The 16,446-nt window shown below is 43.1% G+C and overlaps 1 protein-coding gene across 5 annotated transcripts in view; it reads right to left on the bottom strand.

Annotated features, from left to right (window-relative positions):
- The window catches only part of KCNC1 (potassium voltage-gated channel subfamily C member 1), a 123,151-nt gene that overhangs the window by 17,154 nt on the left and 89,551 nt on the right, over window positions 1-16,446 (bottom strand). For all 5 annotated transcript variants that reach the window (XM_083709217.1, XM_083709214.1, XM_083709215.1 and 2 more), the window contains exon 2: window positions 354-1,287. In XM_083709217.1, the coding sequence (XP_083565343.1) occupies window positions 354-1,287 (934 nt within the window). The remainder of the gene's footprint in view (window positions 1-353; window positions 1,288-16,446) is intronic.

Genomic DNA, 16,446 nt, shown 5'->3' with positions numbered 1-16,446 from the left:
TGGGAACCATTGTGATGTATTAATGCAGCCCAGCAAACATAAGCTGTAAATTCCTAAAAAATATTCTTCCACTAGCTGTATTAACTCTTAAAATCCTTTGAGTGTCCCTTTAAACAGGACCAATATTAAGGCTCCTAAAGCATGCTCTCCTAAGTTTCACTTGTCAACTTCTCCTGTACCATTTTGTCCCTGCAACCTGTATGTCCCACACATTGCTCCATGTGTGGTGGTGGGACAGTAATGGGATAATGTGCTACCCATTGTGCTAAGAAAGCAGTCTGACTGAATCTTTCAATCTCTACAAAGGATGGAGGTTAAAGGTCAGATGGACATTCCTCTAAGAGGTTTCCTACCTGCTCTGTTAATTTCTAACATTTCTTCTTGGGCGAGTGGGCATGTGTCGCTCTGAGTACTGTGGTGTGGAGAGTTTATGACAGATTTACAATAATTGGGGGATCCCAGCTGGGGCGGCCGTGGGATATGCTTCTTTTTTTTCTTTGGTAGCTTCTGCTTAGCCATAGCTAAGGAGTAATACATTCCGAAATTGTTCACAATGACGGGTACAGGCATGGCAATGGTCAGCACGCCTGCAAGAGCACAGAGGGCCCCCACCAGCATGCCTGACCAAGTCTGAGGATACATGTCTCCGTAGCCCAGGGTAGTCATGGTGACAACAGCCCACCAGAAGCCAATGGGGATATTTTTAAAGTGTGTGTGTTCGCTGGCACTAGGATCATTGGGTTTAGCACCTATTCTCTCAGCGTAGTAAATCATTGTGGCAAAGATTAAGACGCCCAATGCCAAGAAGATGATGAGCAGCAAGAATTCGTTTGTGCTGGCACGGAGGGTATGACCCAAGACCCGCAGCCCTACAAAGTGGCGGGTCAGCTTGAAAATTCGCAAGATTCGTACGAATCGGACGACTCGCAGGAAGCCCAAGACGTCCTTGGCAGCTTTGGAAGACAGGCCACTGAGTCCAACCTCCAAGTAGAAAGGCAGAATGGCCACAAAGTCAATGATGTTCAAGGTGTTTTTGATAAATTCCATCTTGTTCGGGCAGAAAATGACCCTCATTAGGAACTCAAAAGTAAACCAAACGACGCAGACCCCTTCAATGTAGGTTAGGAAGGCCTCTGTCTCCGCCTCCCGATAGATGCGCACGTGGGTATCATTCCCAACAATTTCCGTCTCCGTCTTGTTAACGATGGGATTAAATCTCTCATGGGTCTCGAGGCAAAAGGTAGTGATGGAAACCAGAATGAAGAAGAGGGAGGCAAATGCGATATACTGTAGAGAGAAAAAACAGGAGAAAGCTGTTAGACAGTAAAGTTTGTTTGTGAGGAGGGGAAAACACAAAGCATATAGAGATTTGATTGTGAGACATTAAAGAAAATAAGACCAGTAGAAATGGCGCTGCCTGGCTGCAAGTGCTCAACACCCATTTGGCAAAGCAACAGGGTCCATGGCCAAGTTAGCTTATGGTCATTGGAGTGGCTTATCTACAGTTTAGGAAGCTTATATTGAACTGTCTTGTTCCATTGTAAAATATTTTCTAGAGCTGCCAATACCCTGTAGTTTGGGGACTTATTTGATGCCTCATATCATGGGACAACCTGGACCTGATATAGATCCAAACTGAATCAGGGGACTTGTACAGCCCTAATTGTTTAAATAGGATTAAAAAGCCCAATTAAGCATATTGTCAGTGGCAAGGGGGTGGCAAGCAAGTGAGATTCTTAGGCTATGTCCCCTCCTCCACCCCCTCTCTTTGTGACCCACTACAGGGGTACCTCTGGTTACATACTTAATTCATTCTGGAGGTCTGTTCTTAACCTGAAACTGTTCTTAACTTGAAACACCACTTTAGCTAATGGGGCCTCCTGCTGCCACCCCACAATTTCTGTTCTCATCCTGAAGCAAAGTTCTTAACCCGAGGTACTATTTCTGGGTTAGCGGAGTCTGTAACCTGAAGCGTATGTAACCTGAAGCATATGTAACCCGAGGTACCACTGTACAGGTTTAATTAGGGTTTAGAACTATGATTAAACACAGGGTCACCTGGCTGCTCTGGATTACTCTAGTGGACCTGACCCAGGACAATCTGGGGATGTCTTGTCCTGCTCTGGGCCAAGCCCAGATTGGTTCAGGATCTGTGATTTGTCGCAAGACAGGGCATAGCCCTAGTGTTTTGTTTCACTCTGCGTCTCAAAATCAAATTCTTTTCAGAAAAAGTATATGTTTAGATTCTGTACTAAAGAGGATATATGAATCCCATTTTGATCTCCTGCACATTCTGAAATAATATGCAGCTGATGCAGCAATAGGGCCTGAACTGGGCACCATGCAGTTGTGACAAGGAGGCTGGCCTAGGATCCAATGTATCACAGGTTGGATAAGTCCCACCATCTTCCCACTTTAGAAGGTCAGCTTAGTTGAGAGCTGGGGAGATGGTCATCTCCACTCATTCGATACATGCACATGCCCAGGTATGGGGGGGGGGGTTGGTTTCCTCGGTCACTCACTGAACCAAAAAATGAATCTAAAGTACATTGGCCAAGGTAACACAGGTAAATAGGACAAACCAAGGGTGGCATCAGGAACAAGCAAGCAAGTATAGTTTTGCTAAAACAAATAGTTTCAAAATAAAATAAGGAGCAGCAGGCTATCAAGGCTGGCTCAGAACAGAGCTCCCAATTGCCCTATTTTTAGAGTTGCAAAGTAGAACGAATCACTTAGGGCGGAAGAAACTTTGCTGAATATGAATTGAGGCTGACTTTGTACCACAGTCCTGTAGAGTCCTGACATTTCCCATAGGAGGCTTTATCAGGGAGTTTTCACACTAATATAGGGTTCCTTTTTCTTCTGGTTGGGGGAAGCCCATAATCCGCATTTATGCATATCCCACATAAATTGCCAAATAGCTTCACTGCACACGCATGGCATGCCCTGGCTTATATGCAAGTAGTGTAGGCAACACAAAGGAGGTAGCCCTGTAGATATTAAAAAACCCTGTTTTGCATCCCAGAGGTACCTGGATGCTAGAACAGCAGCACTGGAATCCCTCCTCCCATTCATGGCTTGTTGGCTCCTCCTTGTTTCCTATGGAGGTCAGACAACCCTTTCTCCCAACTACAGGAACATAGGAAGCTGCTTAGACCACTGGTCCACCTAGCGCAGTTTTGTCTATACTGACTGGCAGTGTCTGTCCAGGGTTTCAGGCAGGGCATTCCCAGTTCTACCTGGAGATGGCAGGGATTGAACCTGGGACTTTTTGTATGCGAAACAGATGCTCTACCACTCAGTTATGGATCTTCCCCCACTAAAGCTCCACTCGGGGAGGGGGAAGGTTGTGACCATCCAGATGTTGCCAGACTACAGTTCCCATCATCTCTGATTATTATCCATACTGGCTGGGACTGGTGGGTGGGAGTCGGAGTCTCAGCAGATCTGAAGAGTCATAGGGTCCTGAGATAGAAATTCAGTTTTAATCATTTATTTCTCCCCCTCCACACACATTCAAAACCTGACACTAATGCAGAATGGCCTGTACATATCAAGAACACATATTTACTAAGTGTCTCTTCAAATTCCTCTCTTGTATTTCTTATCTTGGGGGGGTGGGGAGAGAACAAAATGGTTTCAGATCGAATTCTCATGGGCTTCAATAGTTCTTCACCCAAATATGATATCTGGTCCATTACTTTATCTTCATTAATATGGCAGTATTCATTCAGAAGTAAATTAATCTTTTTTTTAATGCTACTGCACTGTTAAAATCTCCTGAAGGTGATAACATTCTCCCAAGGACACCAAGGTTACTAAATATTGATCTTTTCTGCTTCTGCCTGTATCAATATAATCATTAGTGACAAAAGCATTACTCATATTTTACTCCAGTACTAGTACATCTTGAACGAGAACTTTCCCAATTTATCAGTTTTAAAAATAGAAATAACAAAGATAACAAAAAAAAGACTTATTCACACCTATTACAACACTGCCCAGAAACGGGAAGTAAAAATCCTAGAATGTGGAAGTATGTATGCAGTGACACCGTGACATGTGAAACACAAATATTTTCTAGTGAAAGATCAATGCACAGTGTGGTAGAATAGGCCAAATGTTACCTCAGGGATAGGGCCAAATGGAGTCTTCCAAGTATCTCCATATGGCCCCCAAAACTCTGTCTATATCACAGCCCCTCTCCAAAGGCCAAACCTGTCACTGAGTGTCTTTGAACTGTGTCCTTGAACACTGATAATGCCCTTTACTTACCTTGAGGGTGGTAGCTTACTGTACAAAGGCAAAATCACATTTATTGCTCTCCCTGCTTTTATCTGTGGTCCCACTCACCACTGGTATGTGGCCCTCAGAAGTCTGCCCAAAAGGCAATGCGGCCCTTGGCCTGAAAAATGTTACCCACCTTTGTGTTAGACTGAGAAGTCCTCGTTCAAATCCTCAACTAGTCTTGAAGATCACAAGAGGGTGTTGGGCAAAGTCACAACCTACCTCTTATCAAACATCCCATACAGGTTTGTTTTGTGCATTAAAAATGGGCTGAGAGAAACGATAGACATTTTAGAGGATAGGCTAATATTTCAAACTCATCTCCAAATACTGGAAAGGGGAACAGAGGGCAATGGGAAGAAATTTAAGAAGGACAATATAAAGTGTTGCCTAGCAAAAATCTAAAAGCACAGGTATATGATATGGGCTAGCTGCCTTAGCAACTGTACTTCTGGGAAAGAGTTGGGAGTAATACAAGTTAAGAAATGCATGGCTCTTGCCACTTTAGGATTAGTAGCTGAACCCTCCTTGTTACTCTTCCAAAATCCACAGCTGGGTTTTAATACTACTACTACTACTATTACTAATATTAATTTGTACCCAATTTTTCTGCCTCAAAACAGGTAGAAAACAGGCTTATGGGTGACAAATAGCAAAAAAGCTATCCTCCCAGCAACACCCATCTTTTGCTTCTCCCTCACCTAGTATTGCATCTATATTTCCCCTGAATGTCAGAGAAGAGCCTCTTTCCAAGTTTACCAAATAGCAACACTTTAGATTTAATAAGATTAATATAGTTCTCAAGGGCATTCAAAGAACTTTACATCCATTTCTGTTCAGCAGCTAGTTTTTGGAGGGCTATTTCATAAGTGAGGTAAATGATTGAGGGTGAAGGCCTTTGCACACATAAACACACACGGCCTACTTCAGTACCTGTCACTTCCCTTCTTTTTACAGTTCTTCAGCAAACCATTTCCTTCCATCTAGGTCCCACCCTGTGGGAACTGGTTATAACGCTGAGAGACACTAGTGGGAGGCTCATGCAAAGCATAAAAAGGCCTAAGACTGATTCTTGAAATCCCACCAACCTCTTTCTGGTCCTCTGAATTTGCCCGTGATATGTATGTGCCCAGTGGTGTACATCATACTGATATACTGTTGTGGTAGTGTCTGAAGCAGGACCAGCTTTAATGTGTGAGGCAATTCTTGCCTCTGACAGACCCTTGAAAACAATTATTTCAACATTCAATGCAAATGCCTGCTTTGTCTTGAAAAATGAAAACAACATTTTCAAAGCTGAAAGAACAACATATTCCTTCTGGGGGAGGCCAACAGCAACCGAATCAAGACCAGTCACAGATGCATTTCCAAACTGTTGTTCATCCTCCCTTGTGAAACATATTTCCCCCTATGTTGTCATTCTCCTTTTCTAGGCTAGTCTTCGCTGTTGCTCCCTTCTCTATGAAGAAAGAGAGGCTGCACGCTCACCATACATTTAAAGCATATTTTCCTCACCCCTACCCTATATGAATCCTGGGAGCTGTAGTTTGTTAAGGGTGCTGGGAATTTTAGTTCTGAGAGGGATAAACAAAGACTATGTTTGCTGCCAAGCAATGGCTGTTTCCACCTGCCTTGCCTAGGAGCATTCATAAGGGAGCTGTTCTGGAAGACCTGTGAGGGGAGACCGACTGTGTTTGCTGTCAGAGGATGGTTGCCTTGCCTCACCCTCCCGTCCTCTCACAGCAGCTGATTCCAGAACTCTGAGGAGGCTTTCCCGCCTTTTAGGTTGAAGCATAAATGGTGGGGAAGGGGAGAGTCCTATGCACTATTGCCATCTGCTTTGTGGCTATGAAGTTATTGGACTATTTTTTCTTGACCTACTATGCTCACTGAAATGTTGATGTATTTAAAATTAATTGCTAATAGCTGCCGCCAATGCTTTCTAATGGGTACTCCTGGCAGCTGAAACCCTCAGGCATAGGCAAACTCGGCCCTCCAGATGTTTTGGGACTACAACTCACATCATCCCTAGCTAACAGGACCAGTGGTCAGGGATGATGGGAGTTGTAGTCCTAAAACATCTGGAGGGCTGAGTTTGCCTATGCCTGGAGGGCTGGGTTTGCCTATGCCTGCTATAGGTAGACATAGCAGCCCAACTCCCCAATGCATTACAATGTGTAGACCAGGAAAATGAAAGTCCCAAAGTGCTTGAATGAGTCAACCTAGTGTGCAAAACGCCCTATGATTTCCTGTGGGTAGACCAAATGGCACAAAAGCTCCAGTGCTTTTTTTTATAGGACTCTGGACACCAGGTCTACTGCTCCATGCTGTGGTGGGGTTGAAGAAGTGGTGTTGAGGCATCATTGCTGGCTTTCCTTCCCCTAAATACAAGTGACAACCCTATACCTCTCAGAAATTGAAGGCTGATTCATACACGCAGGAAATTACTTAATATATCAGTGCTTCAATATGGCACATTTGATGACTCACTTAGCTGAATGCGTGAAAAGTAATGTGTCTGAGGTGATGCGAGATCTGTGGCGTTAGAGCAGTGTAGACTCATTCACACATGCAAATTATCACTTGGTATCGCAGTTGTTAAGTAAAGGACATTCATGTGCATAACCAACTCTTTGTTGATACCTGTTCTACACATCTACCTCCTTATTATAGGAATAATGAACCTGTGATCAGGGCTGTCTTAAGCATTTGCAGCGTTGGGGTGCAAAGACCCGCCCAGTGCCCCCCCAGGTTGCCCAGTCCCAGGCACGCAGGAAGGTGGAGCCGACCAGCCACCTCAACGTCTTGCTGACTCAGTCGCCCCCAAACTTGCAGCGCAGAGCCACCTGCAGCAGAAGAACCCACTGCGGCACTCCAACCGATGGGCGGGCTCTTCCCCTGACTCAACTTTTGGGCCTGGAGCCCCTGAGAGCCTGGGTGCCCTGCACCCCTAGTGCCTATGGGTAAGACGGCCCTGCCTGTGATTTTTCTGGATATTGCTCAACCATAACTCCCATAATTCCCTGTCATCTGTCATGCTAGCTGTAGCTGATGGGAATAGAAATCTAACAACGTTTGGAGGGCTGTAGGCTTCCCCTCTTGCTTTAGTAAATGGTCATGAACAGACTTTTTAGAGCCAATTTGAATATAACATTCTTTGTAAGCTGAATGATATTTCTTCCCATATTGCTAAGTTGGATCACCTTCAATCATCCCTTAGGTCAACATTTTCGTAAAGGATAGGAGGTTGCAGCAAATTATTCAATAGCAATGAGAACAGCATTAAAGCACCCAGAACATCAGGAAGCAATGACAGCATTTGCTCTCCACTGATGTGTATGTGCCCAGGTGCCACAGCTACTGGTGGTGCTACTTGCTGTTCTTTACCCTACATTTTAAAATAAAACTCTATATAAGATTCTCCAGATCTGCAGGGAACAAGCAGGGAGGAGCAAGGAAGAGTTTTTGGAACATGAATTTGCATCCCCAGATAAATAATGCAAAAAGTGATGTTTGGAAAGGAGAGTTCATATGCATGCATAATCTCCAATTACAGCTGGCAGCAAATTGTAATGCAGATAGTTCAATTGAGCTATTTTAAGAGAAGCGGAAAGCGAGGCTCTTGCTTGTTAGCGAAGTATACCATTGCCTCTTTTATATCACCTTCTGATTAGAGGAACAAATGATTAAAAAAAACCTCATCCTCTGCTGACCTTTGTGAGGATTCTCACAAAGATCCTAGGCACTTGTAGCTCATAGGTCCAAGAGGGGAGAACTTCTTCTGACTGAAGGGAAAGAGGAAAGCAGCCAGACATAGTGATTGGTATTGAGCTCAATGTTCTCAAGGGCACATATCAGGTCTTGGGGGGCTCCCTCTCCCTCCCCCCCTCTCTCTCCCTCCCATTTCTAGTTTTCTTGGGTATCTCAAATTACAAAATCCAGCAACATACACTTTTTTGCTCCCCATTTCCTCTTTCTTTGAATTCATTGTTGTCTGCTTTCTTTTCCATCCTTCCCTCTGTCAAACATACTGCCGTATTCATTCATTCATTCATTTCCTTAGGTATGCAGCATTATTATTATTCTTCCCCACCTTTTCTACTGACAGGACTTGGCAACTTACAGATAAAAACAAGAATGGCTAAAAACAGAAAAATCAATCACTAAAATACAATTACCGTATTTTTCGCTCTATAACACGCACCTGACCATAACACGCACATCGTTTTTAGAGGAGGAAAACAAGGGAAAAAACATTCTGAATGAAACAGTGGATGTATCATTTTTGTGCTTCATGCTGTGGCCACAGACATGTGATCTGATGGTGAATTTGGGCTGACCCAATGCAAAAATCCTGAGAATCCCTGTGCATCCATGGTTTGTAACCACGTTTTTGCACCATTGCAGCCCCAGGCAACAGTGGGTGCGTGATTTTGGGGGGGCAGGCTGTAGCCATGGACATGCTATGTGCTCTGATGGTGAATTTGGGCTGACCCAATGCAAGGATCCTGAGGATCCATGTGGATCCATGGTTTGTAACCATGTTTTTGCACCATTGCAGCCCCAGGCAACAGTGGTATGTGATTTGGGGGGGGGGCAGGCTGTAGCCATGGACATGCTATGTGATCTGATGGTGAATTTGGGGTGACCCAATGCCAAAATCCTGAGAATTCCTGTGGATCCATGCTTTTTAACCACATTTTTGCACCATTGCAGCCCCAGGCAACAGTGGGTGCGTGATTTTTTTGGTGCAGGCTGTAGCCATGGACATGCTATGTGATCTGATGGTGAATTTGGGGTGACCCAATGCAAAGATCCTGAGGATCCATGCTTTGTAACCACATTTTAAGTGGGGAGCGAAGGAAAAACAAAGAAGGGACATTAGAGGGGTGTGCAGAGAAGCAGCTGGCTAAGAATGCAGGAGAGGGATTTAACGGGAGGGAGGAAAGAAAGGCAAAAGTTTCCCCCCACCCAAGCCAGCCATCTCTCTCTCTCTCTCTCTCTCTCTCTCTCTCTCTCTCTCCCTCCCTCCCTCCCTCCCTCCCTCCCTCCCCCCCTCTCTCCCTCCCCCCCTCTCTCTCCCTTCCCCCCTCTCTCTCCCTCTCCCCCAGCAGCACCGGAGCTTGCCTGGAGGGGAGGGGCTTTCCCTGCTCTTTGTTCCGTTTCAGCAAACACAGCAACGAAACAGGAGGGTGGGCAGTAAGACCCTGAGGCAGAATGCAGGAAAGCAGCCGCTTCCTCTTTTCAGGTTTCGCTTATCCGTGCAGCGTGCAGCACCGCGATTTGATTTTTGCATGATTTTTCGGCTCCAGGGACCACACATTCGCTCTATAACACGCACAGACATTTCCCCTTCCTTTTTAGAAGAAAAAATCTGCGTGTTATAGAAGGAAAAATACGGTAAACATTGATAGATTTAATCTACCGTATTTTTCTGTGTATAACTCTAAGTTTCCCCCCTAAAAAATAATGTCCAAAATTAGGGGTCGTCTTATACACAGAGAGTGCTGAGGGTGGATTTTCTTAAATCTGAGTCTCCCCAAATAGGGGGTGTTTTATAGGCAGAAAAATACAGTACATATATAAAATCTATTTTAAAACACTTGGTAGTGTGGGACGAGGGGTGGTTGAAGATTCTGCTGCTTGCTCAGAAACAGCTGGAACCTTTGCAAAGGTTCCAGCTGACCTCATGTTAATAGAGTATTCTGAGCATTCAGTGTGACTATTTTCACAATTTCCACAAGCTGAAAGGCACTTCCAAACCACCACCTCCACCTTCCCTATGACCCCCAAATTAACTTTTGGAGCTGAGGAAGGCAGTAGTGGATGCTCTCAAGGCCGAGCCATGATGAAAGGTTTTGACAATGGTCTACAATAAGTGTAAAAAGAATATTATTTCAGATGTAGACCAACTCTTGTATCAGTTACAACCAGTCAAAAATCAAAATGCCAACGATGTCATGGAGCTAAGGCAGAAAGTCAGAAATTTGAGTTTGCAGGCACTAAAACAATATGCTCAGAGACAAAATTACACTCAAACTGATTGACAAAGGGCTAAAAAGGCAGATGACTTTATAGACCAGTAGATTGCTAGACATTTACAGACCTTCTAAAGTCAAAGGGGCATAAATTGAGATGATGGCTCAGTCACACACAAACCAGTTTGTGCATCAGACATCCTAGGGTACGGAGGATAGCGCTCACATGGCCATGAGCAACACAGTTGTATAAAGAGCCATTTCTCAGACTCTGACAGGTTGCCTCTGCCTAGAGCTTGTCCAGCTGTTTGAATTACATGCAGTATTCCACATGGGAAATTAAATCATTTCTGTGCACAGGATACCAGGTGCAGACAAAGCCAAAAATCCCCAGCTAAAGTAGAAATATGAAGTGCTCTCTTTACTACTGCAATGTCATTGTATGTTCGAAATGCTCTCTTCGTTGAGCTATGGTATTTGTATATCCTGAAACTAGGGTTGAAGTCATAATTTCACTGGATTTCACGTAGATACAATAGCCTATTGTTCAATTGTATCATGCAGAAGAGAATCTAAAAGACAAGATGTACTAATAGAGCAGATACATTCAAACTGAAGGCTATTCTTCAGTTTTCATAAACCCAACACCTACCATGCCATTTTAAAACAAAGGTGTCTTTAAAACAAGGTGAGTTCAGAAGACCTGCTGAGTCCACTTGCTTAAGGGAAATGGTCTCAAACACAAAGGCAATACATACTGAAGCATGGTGTAGACAAGCCCATATTCAGGCTGAGAGAAGGACAGAGCTCCGAGATTTTCTCTGTAAGAATCTGGGGTGCTGGCAGTTCCCCCAGAAAATTGATGGGGCAGAGAGAATTTCGGACACGTGCAAAAGTTAAGCTGCATTTCACCTTTGCTTAACCTGCATACATGTTTAAATAAAGCACATATTACAAAACACTTGTAAACCTCCAGTTATCTAATTTCAAAGGAAAGAGAAGCCGAGTGCATGTTGCGTCCCTGGAATTATCATTGTTTGGCGAACAGGACACGTGTGAGTTTGCTCTCTGTGACTGAGTGTACCGTGCAGATAGAAGTGCCAAGGAGCAGATCTCACCACTGCCTGACTCCCTGCAGTGCATAGAAACAGAGGTAAATATGTGTTTGCTGTTACATAACATATGCGACAACCTTCACCTTCTTTGGAGATTGTTATAAAGCTTCCTCAGTTGCTAGATCAGAACGTGACAGATGAAGAACACAGGGGATGGAAATGCATGAACTGAAATAAGGAGCAGCCAATGAAATGGGTTATGTGTGGGAGTTCCATTTCCCACGGCTCAACACTTGTAGAGAGCTGGAGATTCCCCATCCCTTTCTTAGATGTAATGAACATGTTAATTTTTAATTATTAGAATGTTTATAAACTGCCAGCTCATAAAAAAAAAATCAAGGTGATGGACAATAAACTTCATTGAAACATCTTAAATTTATGAGATCATAAAATACAGAATAACCAACATTGCATCAAAATAATTCTCTAAAAATGCTTGGTGAAACAAAAAACCTTTTCAGCAAGCAATGACGTAACAGAATGGAGGAGCCTGTCTGATTTCAAAAGCAACAGCGCCCCAAATTACCGGTTGCCTCTAAGCCAAAAGCCTTCATTTGTGCAGAAACTAAATAGCCATGAAACATCTAGGCAGGCCTCAGACCATTGGACGATTTTGCTCAGTACTGTCTGCACTCATTGGCAGTTGTTCTCCAGGCTATCAGGAAGGCGTCTTTCCCAGCCCTACTTGGGCGATGCCAGGGACTGCACTTGGAAACTTCTGCATGCAAAACAAGTGTTCTACCATAGATCAGCTCCTGGCCTGCTCTTTGTGCACCTAAATATCTCCTTGTTTTTAATCAAGATGCTGTTTGGATAATAATTTTTCCAGATGGTGCTTGTTTATTCAGGGGTTGAATTTAACGTCGTGCTATTAAGAATGTTCCATCAGCACAAGCATTTATGCTTGCCAGACAGAACAATTTCCCTCTCCTCCCCCAACATGCTGTTCTGAGGGTCATACTGACCACCCCTGGGCATTTTAAGCATGAGAGGAGGAAGAAGAGGAGGAGGAGGGAATCCTATTGCACAAGTGGGACTTGTGCTGGCTTCTGCTAGCACTACTGTTTAGTCAAATCCAGCCTTCAATCTCTGCAGCTAGGTGGCCTTTATTAAGAAACAGCATGATTAGGAATGCCAACTCTCAGGATTTCACTAGCTGCATTTATAGCACAGAGCAGTCATTGCAAATCAATGCTAGCTTACTATAGACACCTGGTTCCTTTGTACAGGAACTGGTATCCATTTGCTATGAATGGTAATAACTGGTTCATATACTGTGCACAATAATAGTTCATAATATGAATTTGGGTCTTTTTTGCTCTGAAACCATTGAGTCAAATCAGAGCAAAGTATTGATTTTGCTCTGATTTGACCCAATGGTTTCAGATGTCTGATGGCAACAGTAGGCATCTGGCAACCCACAGGCCAAACCTGGCCTAAGAACAATTCCCGGCTTTTGCCACAACAGAGAGGAAAACATTGTGTTTAACCAGCTCTGCCCTCTCTGATACGCCGTTCATCATATTGCAGCAGTATATTAACAGATCAACAAACATGTGAGAAACAACACAGGATGCAGTATGTACAGGTTTCCCATAGGCGCTTTCTCACTCCTAGGACGAGCAAAATGCTATTCTGTTTCCTTGTTGCTCATATTTCAGTTTTATAATGAGTAGCCCTGTTGTTTTTCTAATTGATAGTATTTTTAAAAATTAATATTTGTATGTTTTATGATTTTTGAAAGCCCACCTCATAACCTTTGAACATTTCAGGTTCACAATACAGCAGAATCAATACAGACTCTTCCAATTGCCCTGCACACAGCACCAACTCTGAGTAGCTTTATGCTTGTAAGCTTTATGGGATTATAAACCTTGTGTGTAAAAAGCCTTGCCCTCTTCACCAAAAAGATTATAAGCAAGTAGCAATCAGCCTCCTAGTTCTCTTTTCTTCTGTTTCTTGTTGCCAATGCCGTGCACTGACATTAAGGCAATCAATAGAATAGTTCACTTCAGTGAACACAGTTATTTCAGTCACAGAGCTGTTCACATTGATGTTACCCAGCTGGGAGATATAACAAAGAAGCAAGCTTAGACATAGACAAAGCTTGCTCTGGAGGATAAGAGATCGTCTACTTGCTCCCACAGAAGCTAATAGACATGATTATGTAATGTTAGAAGTAGAATCTATTGCGCTCCATGAAGTATCTCGCAGTGCCCTTGGGAACGAACATTCAGATGAGAAACTGTGTGTGAATGAATGTACAATCAACTGGAGATAATGTTTAGATTTTCTCCCTGAATTCTCTGCTTATGAAAGTAAACACCTAATCTTTCATGTGCTGACTCCGTGATGCAGCCAATGGGATGAAACACTCATCATGAGCTCTAGCAATGTGTGAAAATTTAGTCACATGTGGTCTGCAAATAGTGGTACTTAGCTCACAATAGGCACTGTTCACAACTGAAGATCACTATCACACTAGGAAGAGATGTTGTTCTTCAAACACCACCAGTCAAGTTTTAGAGTTGCAATAAAAAGGGATTCAGAAACAAAATTGGCTGGTTTAGGGATCAAGAATTCTCCACTATTTAAAATGAATAAGGAACACTCAGGAATGTGTAATGCTGCAGAAAATGAGGGTAGCGAACAAATAGTACAAACTAGAAGCACAAAAAACAACACAAGCCTACAGCTCAAAGCATGGATAATAAAAAACACTGTGGTCCAGATCAGTGCTTTATTTCTAAAATAAATATAAATGTTTAGGGGTACTCTCATTTCCCTACTCATATTGAAACACTGTCCCTCAATGAGGCCAAACTTAGATTCACAAAATGATTAGGGGTATGCATACCCATGCGTCTGTCAAAAAGAAAGCATTGGTCCAGATAATAATGTATCTACCCCCACCTATAATTGATGAAAGAGAATCTGGAGAAGTAGCTTCATGCTTTGCATTGTACTTTGGTCATAAGGTACCAAAACAGAAATCACAAGATAGTCTTCATAGATATTTCTTGAATATAGAAACATTCATTTATTCCCAGTAGATCGCAGGAACCCTTTGGATTCAACTAACTGGTCCCACTAGTGAAAACTCAATGACCCCCCCCCCCCACCGCTGCCGCCTTGCCCTCCCAAATTTGTTCTGGAACAGCACAGAAGGGGGTGTGGAAGAGGGGAGATCATTTTGTCAGGCAAACAGAAATGTTTGCACTGATGGAATATTTGTAACACCGTGACACTGAATTCCTCCCTGAATGTCTACAGTTCATTATTATACTACCCCAGACATCTTATGAAGTCTGTGTCCATTACTCAACATAGAGAAAAAGCTGCCTATCTTTGTAGTATGAGATCCACAAATATTCTAACTGCTAAGAGAAGTATCAAATATGTTTACAGCAAACTTCTACTACCCCCCCCCCGAAAAGTACCGTAATTTCTCACAGGGCCAAGAGCGGTAGGGGGAAGCAGTGCCAAATAGGGAAAGCTGATTGCTGTGAAGCTGTAAGGTAGATAGCAGAGTAAGGCAGGGCAAGGATGGAAGGTTACAAAGGCTGAAGGAAAGAAATCCAGGAAGGCAGTTGCTTCAGGGACCTGAAGGGCCTGTTCACAAACAGTGAGACCTTTGGAGAAAGAGGGTGGAGGAAGCGTGATGGTATGAGGGGTTAATGAGAAAGGGAGACAAACAGAAGTCCATACAACGTGGACAGACAGATGATGTGCTTCTGGCAAAAAGGGACTGATGGATGAGAAAGTTTTACAGGTTTTACAGGTTAGAGAACAGTAGTAAAGGAAGCCAAATGACCAAGAGGTTTAAGAAAGAAGCGATGTAGAGCTGAACATCACATACTGACTTCAGCTAGACAGTCAAACGCTGGCTTCAAGTGTCTAGTTTCTATTACTACAGTGGTACCTTGGGTTAAGTACTTAATTCGTTCCAGAGGTCCGTTCTTAACCTGAAACTGTTCTTAACCTGAAGCACCATTTTAGCTAATGGGGCCTCCTGCTGCTGCCGTGCCGATTTCTGTTCTTATCCTGAAGCATAGTTCTTAACCTGAAGCACTATTTCTGGGTTAGTGGAGTGTGTAACCTGAAGCATATGTAACCTGAGGCACATGTAACCCGAGGTACCACTGTATATGATTCTACACAAAAAAATCCCAAGGCTGGTTTTACAAATAAGAAAAGAAAAAAATATAATATGTGAGACAGTTGCAAATAAATCTAAAAAGGATATCACTATATATATATGCAACAAGGTCTGGACTAAAATTAGAAACATCTAAAAAGATAACAAGCAGGATTGACATTTTCAATTTAGTGTGTGAGTCATGGTTTGTGTGCCGAGTCCTCGTTGTTATTCAGGTGATACTGCTGAGACTGTGTAATAAATTAAAAGAAACAGCTTGTCACATCAGCAATAGTTGCTTTCAAATTTATTCATTTATTTATTGAGGAGGGGGTGAGTGGCTGCCAGTGCTCATGCAGTATGTGAAATTTATACACGTTTACATAGTTCCACAGTTCCTAAAATGACACGGTTTAGTTTAGTTCCATATAGTTATTTACTGCAGAATCCTATGGAAATAACATCCAAAACAGCCTGATGCTGAGCTGGCTGCGTATGGTGTTGCCAAAAAACCTTTGCCTATGAACTCTATGCAACCACCCATATGAATGCAGCAGGAGATCCTTCGCTCTACTGGTCTGACACTGATGCACAAGGATGGGCATGAGGTACAAGTCTTTTAAGCATGACACTGATGGAGCTCTAACATGGGCAAGAGCTCTTTGGTGAAGATGATTTTAGCCGGCATCACATTTTAAGACAGGCACTTACCAAGTTCCCACCAGCACATGCGATGCCACCTTTAACTTAACATCTATTTTGGAGTTAAAACAACAACCAGGTCAACAATGTCTTTGTAATTTCTGATTGTGGGGTTTATAATTGTTTACTTTGTATTGTGGGTTTTTATTGATCCCTTTTATGGTTGTAAGCTGTCCTAAGAATATTTATATAGGCAGCATAATAAATGTCACATAATAAAACACAT

Source organism: Podarcis gaigeae, assembly GCF_964106915.1.
Source record: "Podarcis gaigeae genome assembly, chromosome: 1".
In the NCBI taxonomy this organism is placed as follows: domain Eukaryota; kingdom Metazoa; phylum Chordata; class Lepidosauria; order Squamata; family Lacertidae; genus Podarcis; species Podarcis gaigeae.
This window is presented reverse-complemented; position numbering and strand designations above follow the sequence as displayed.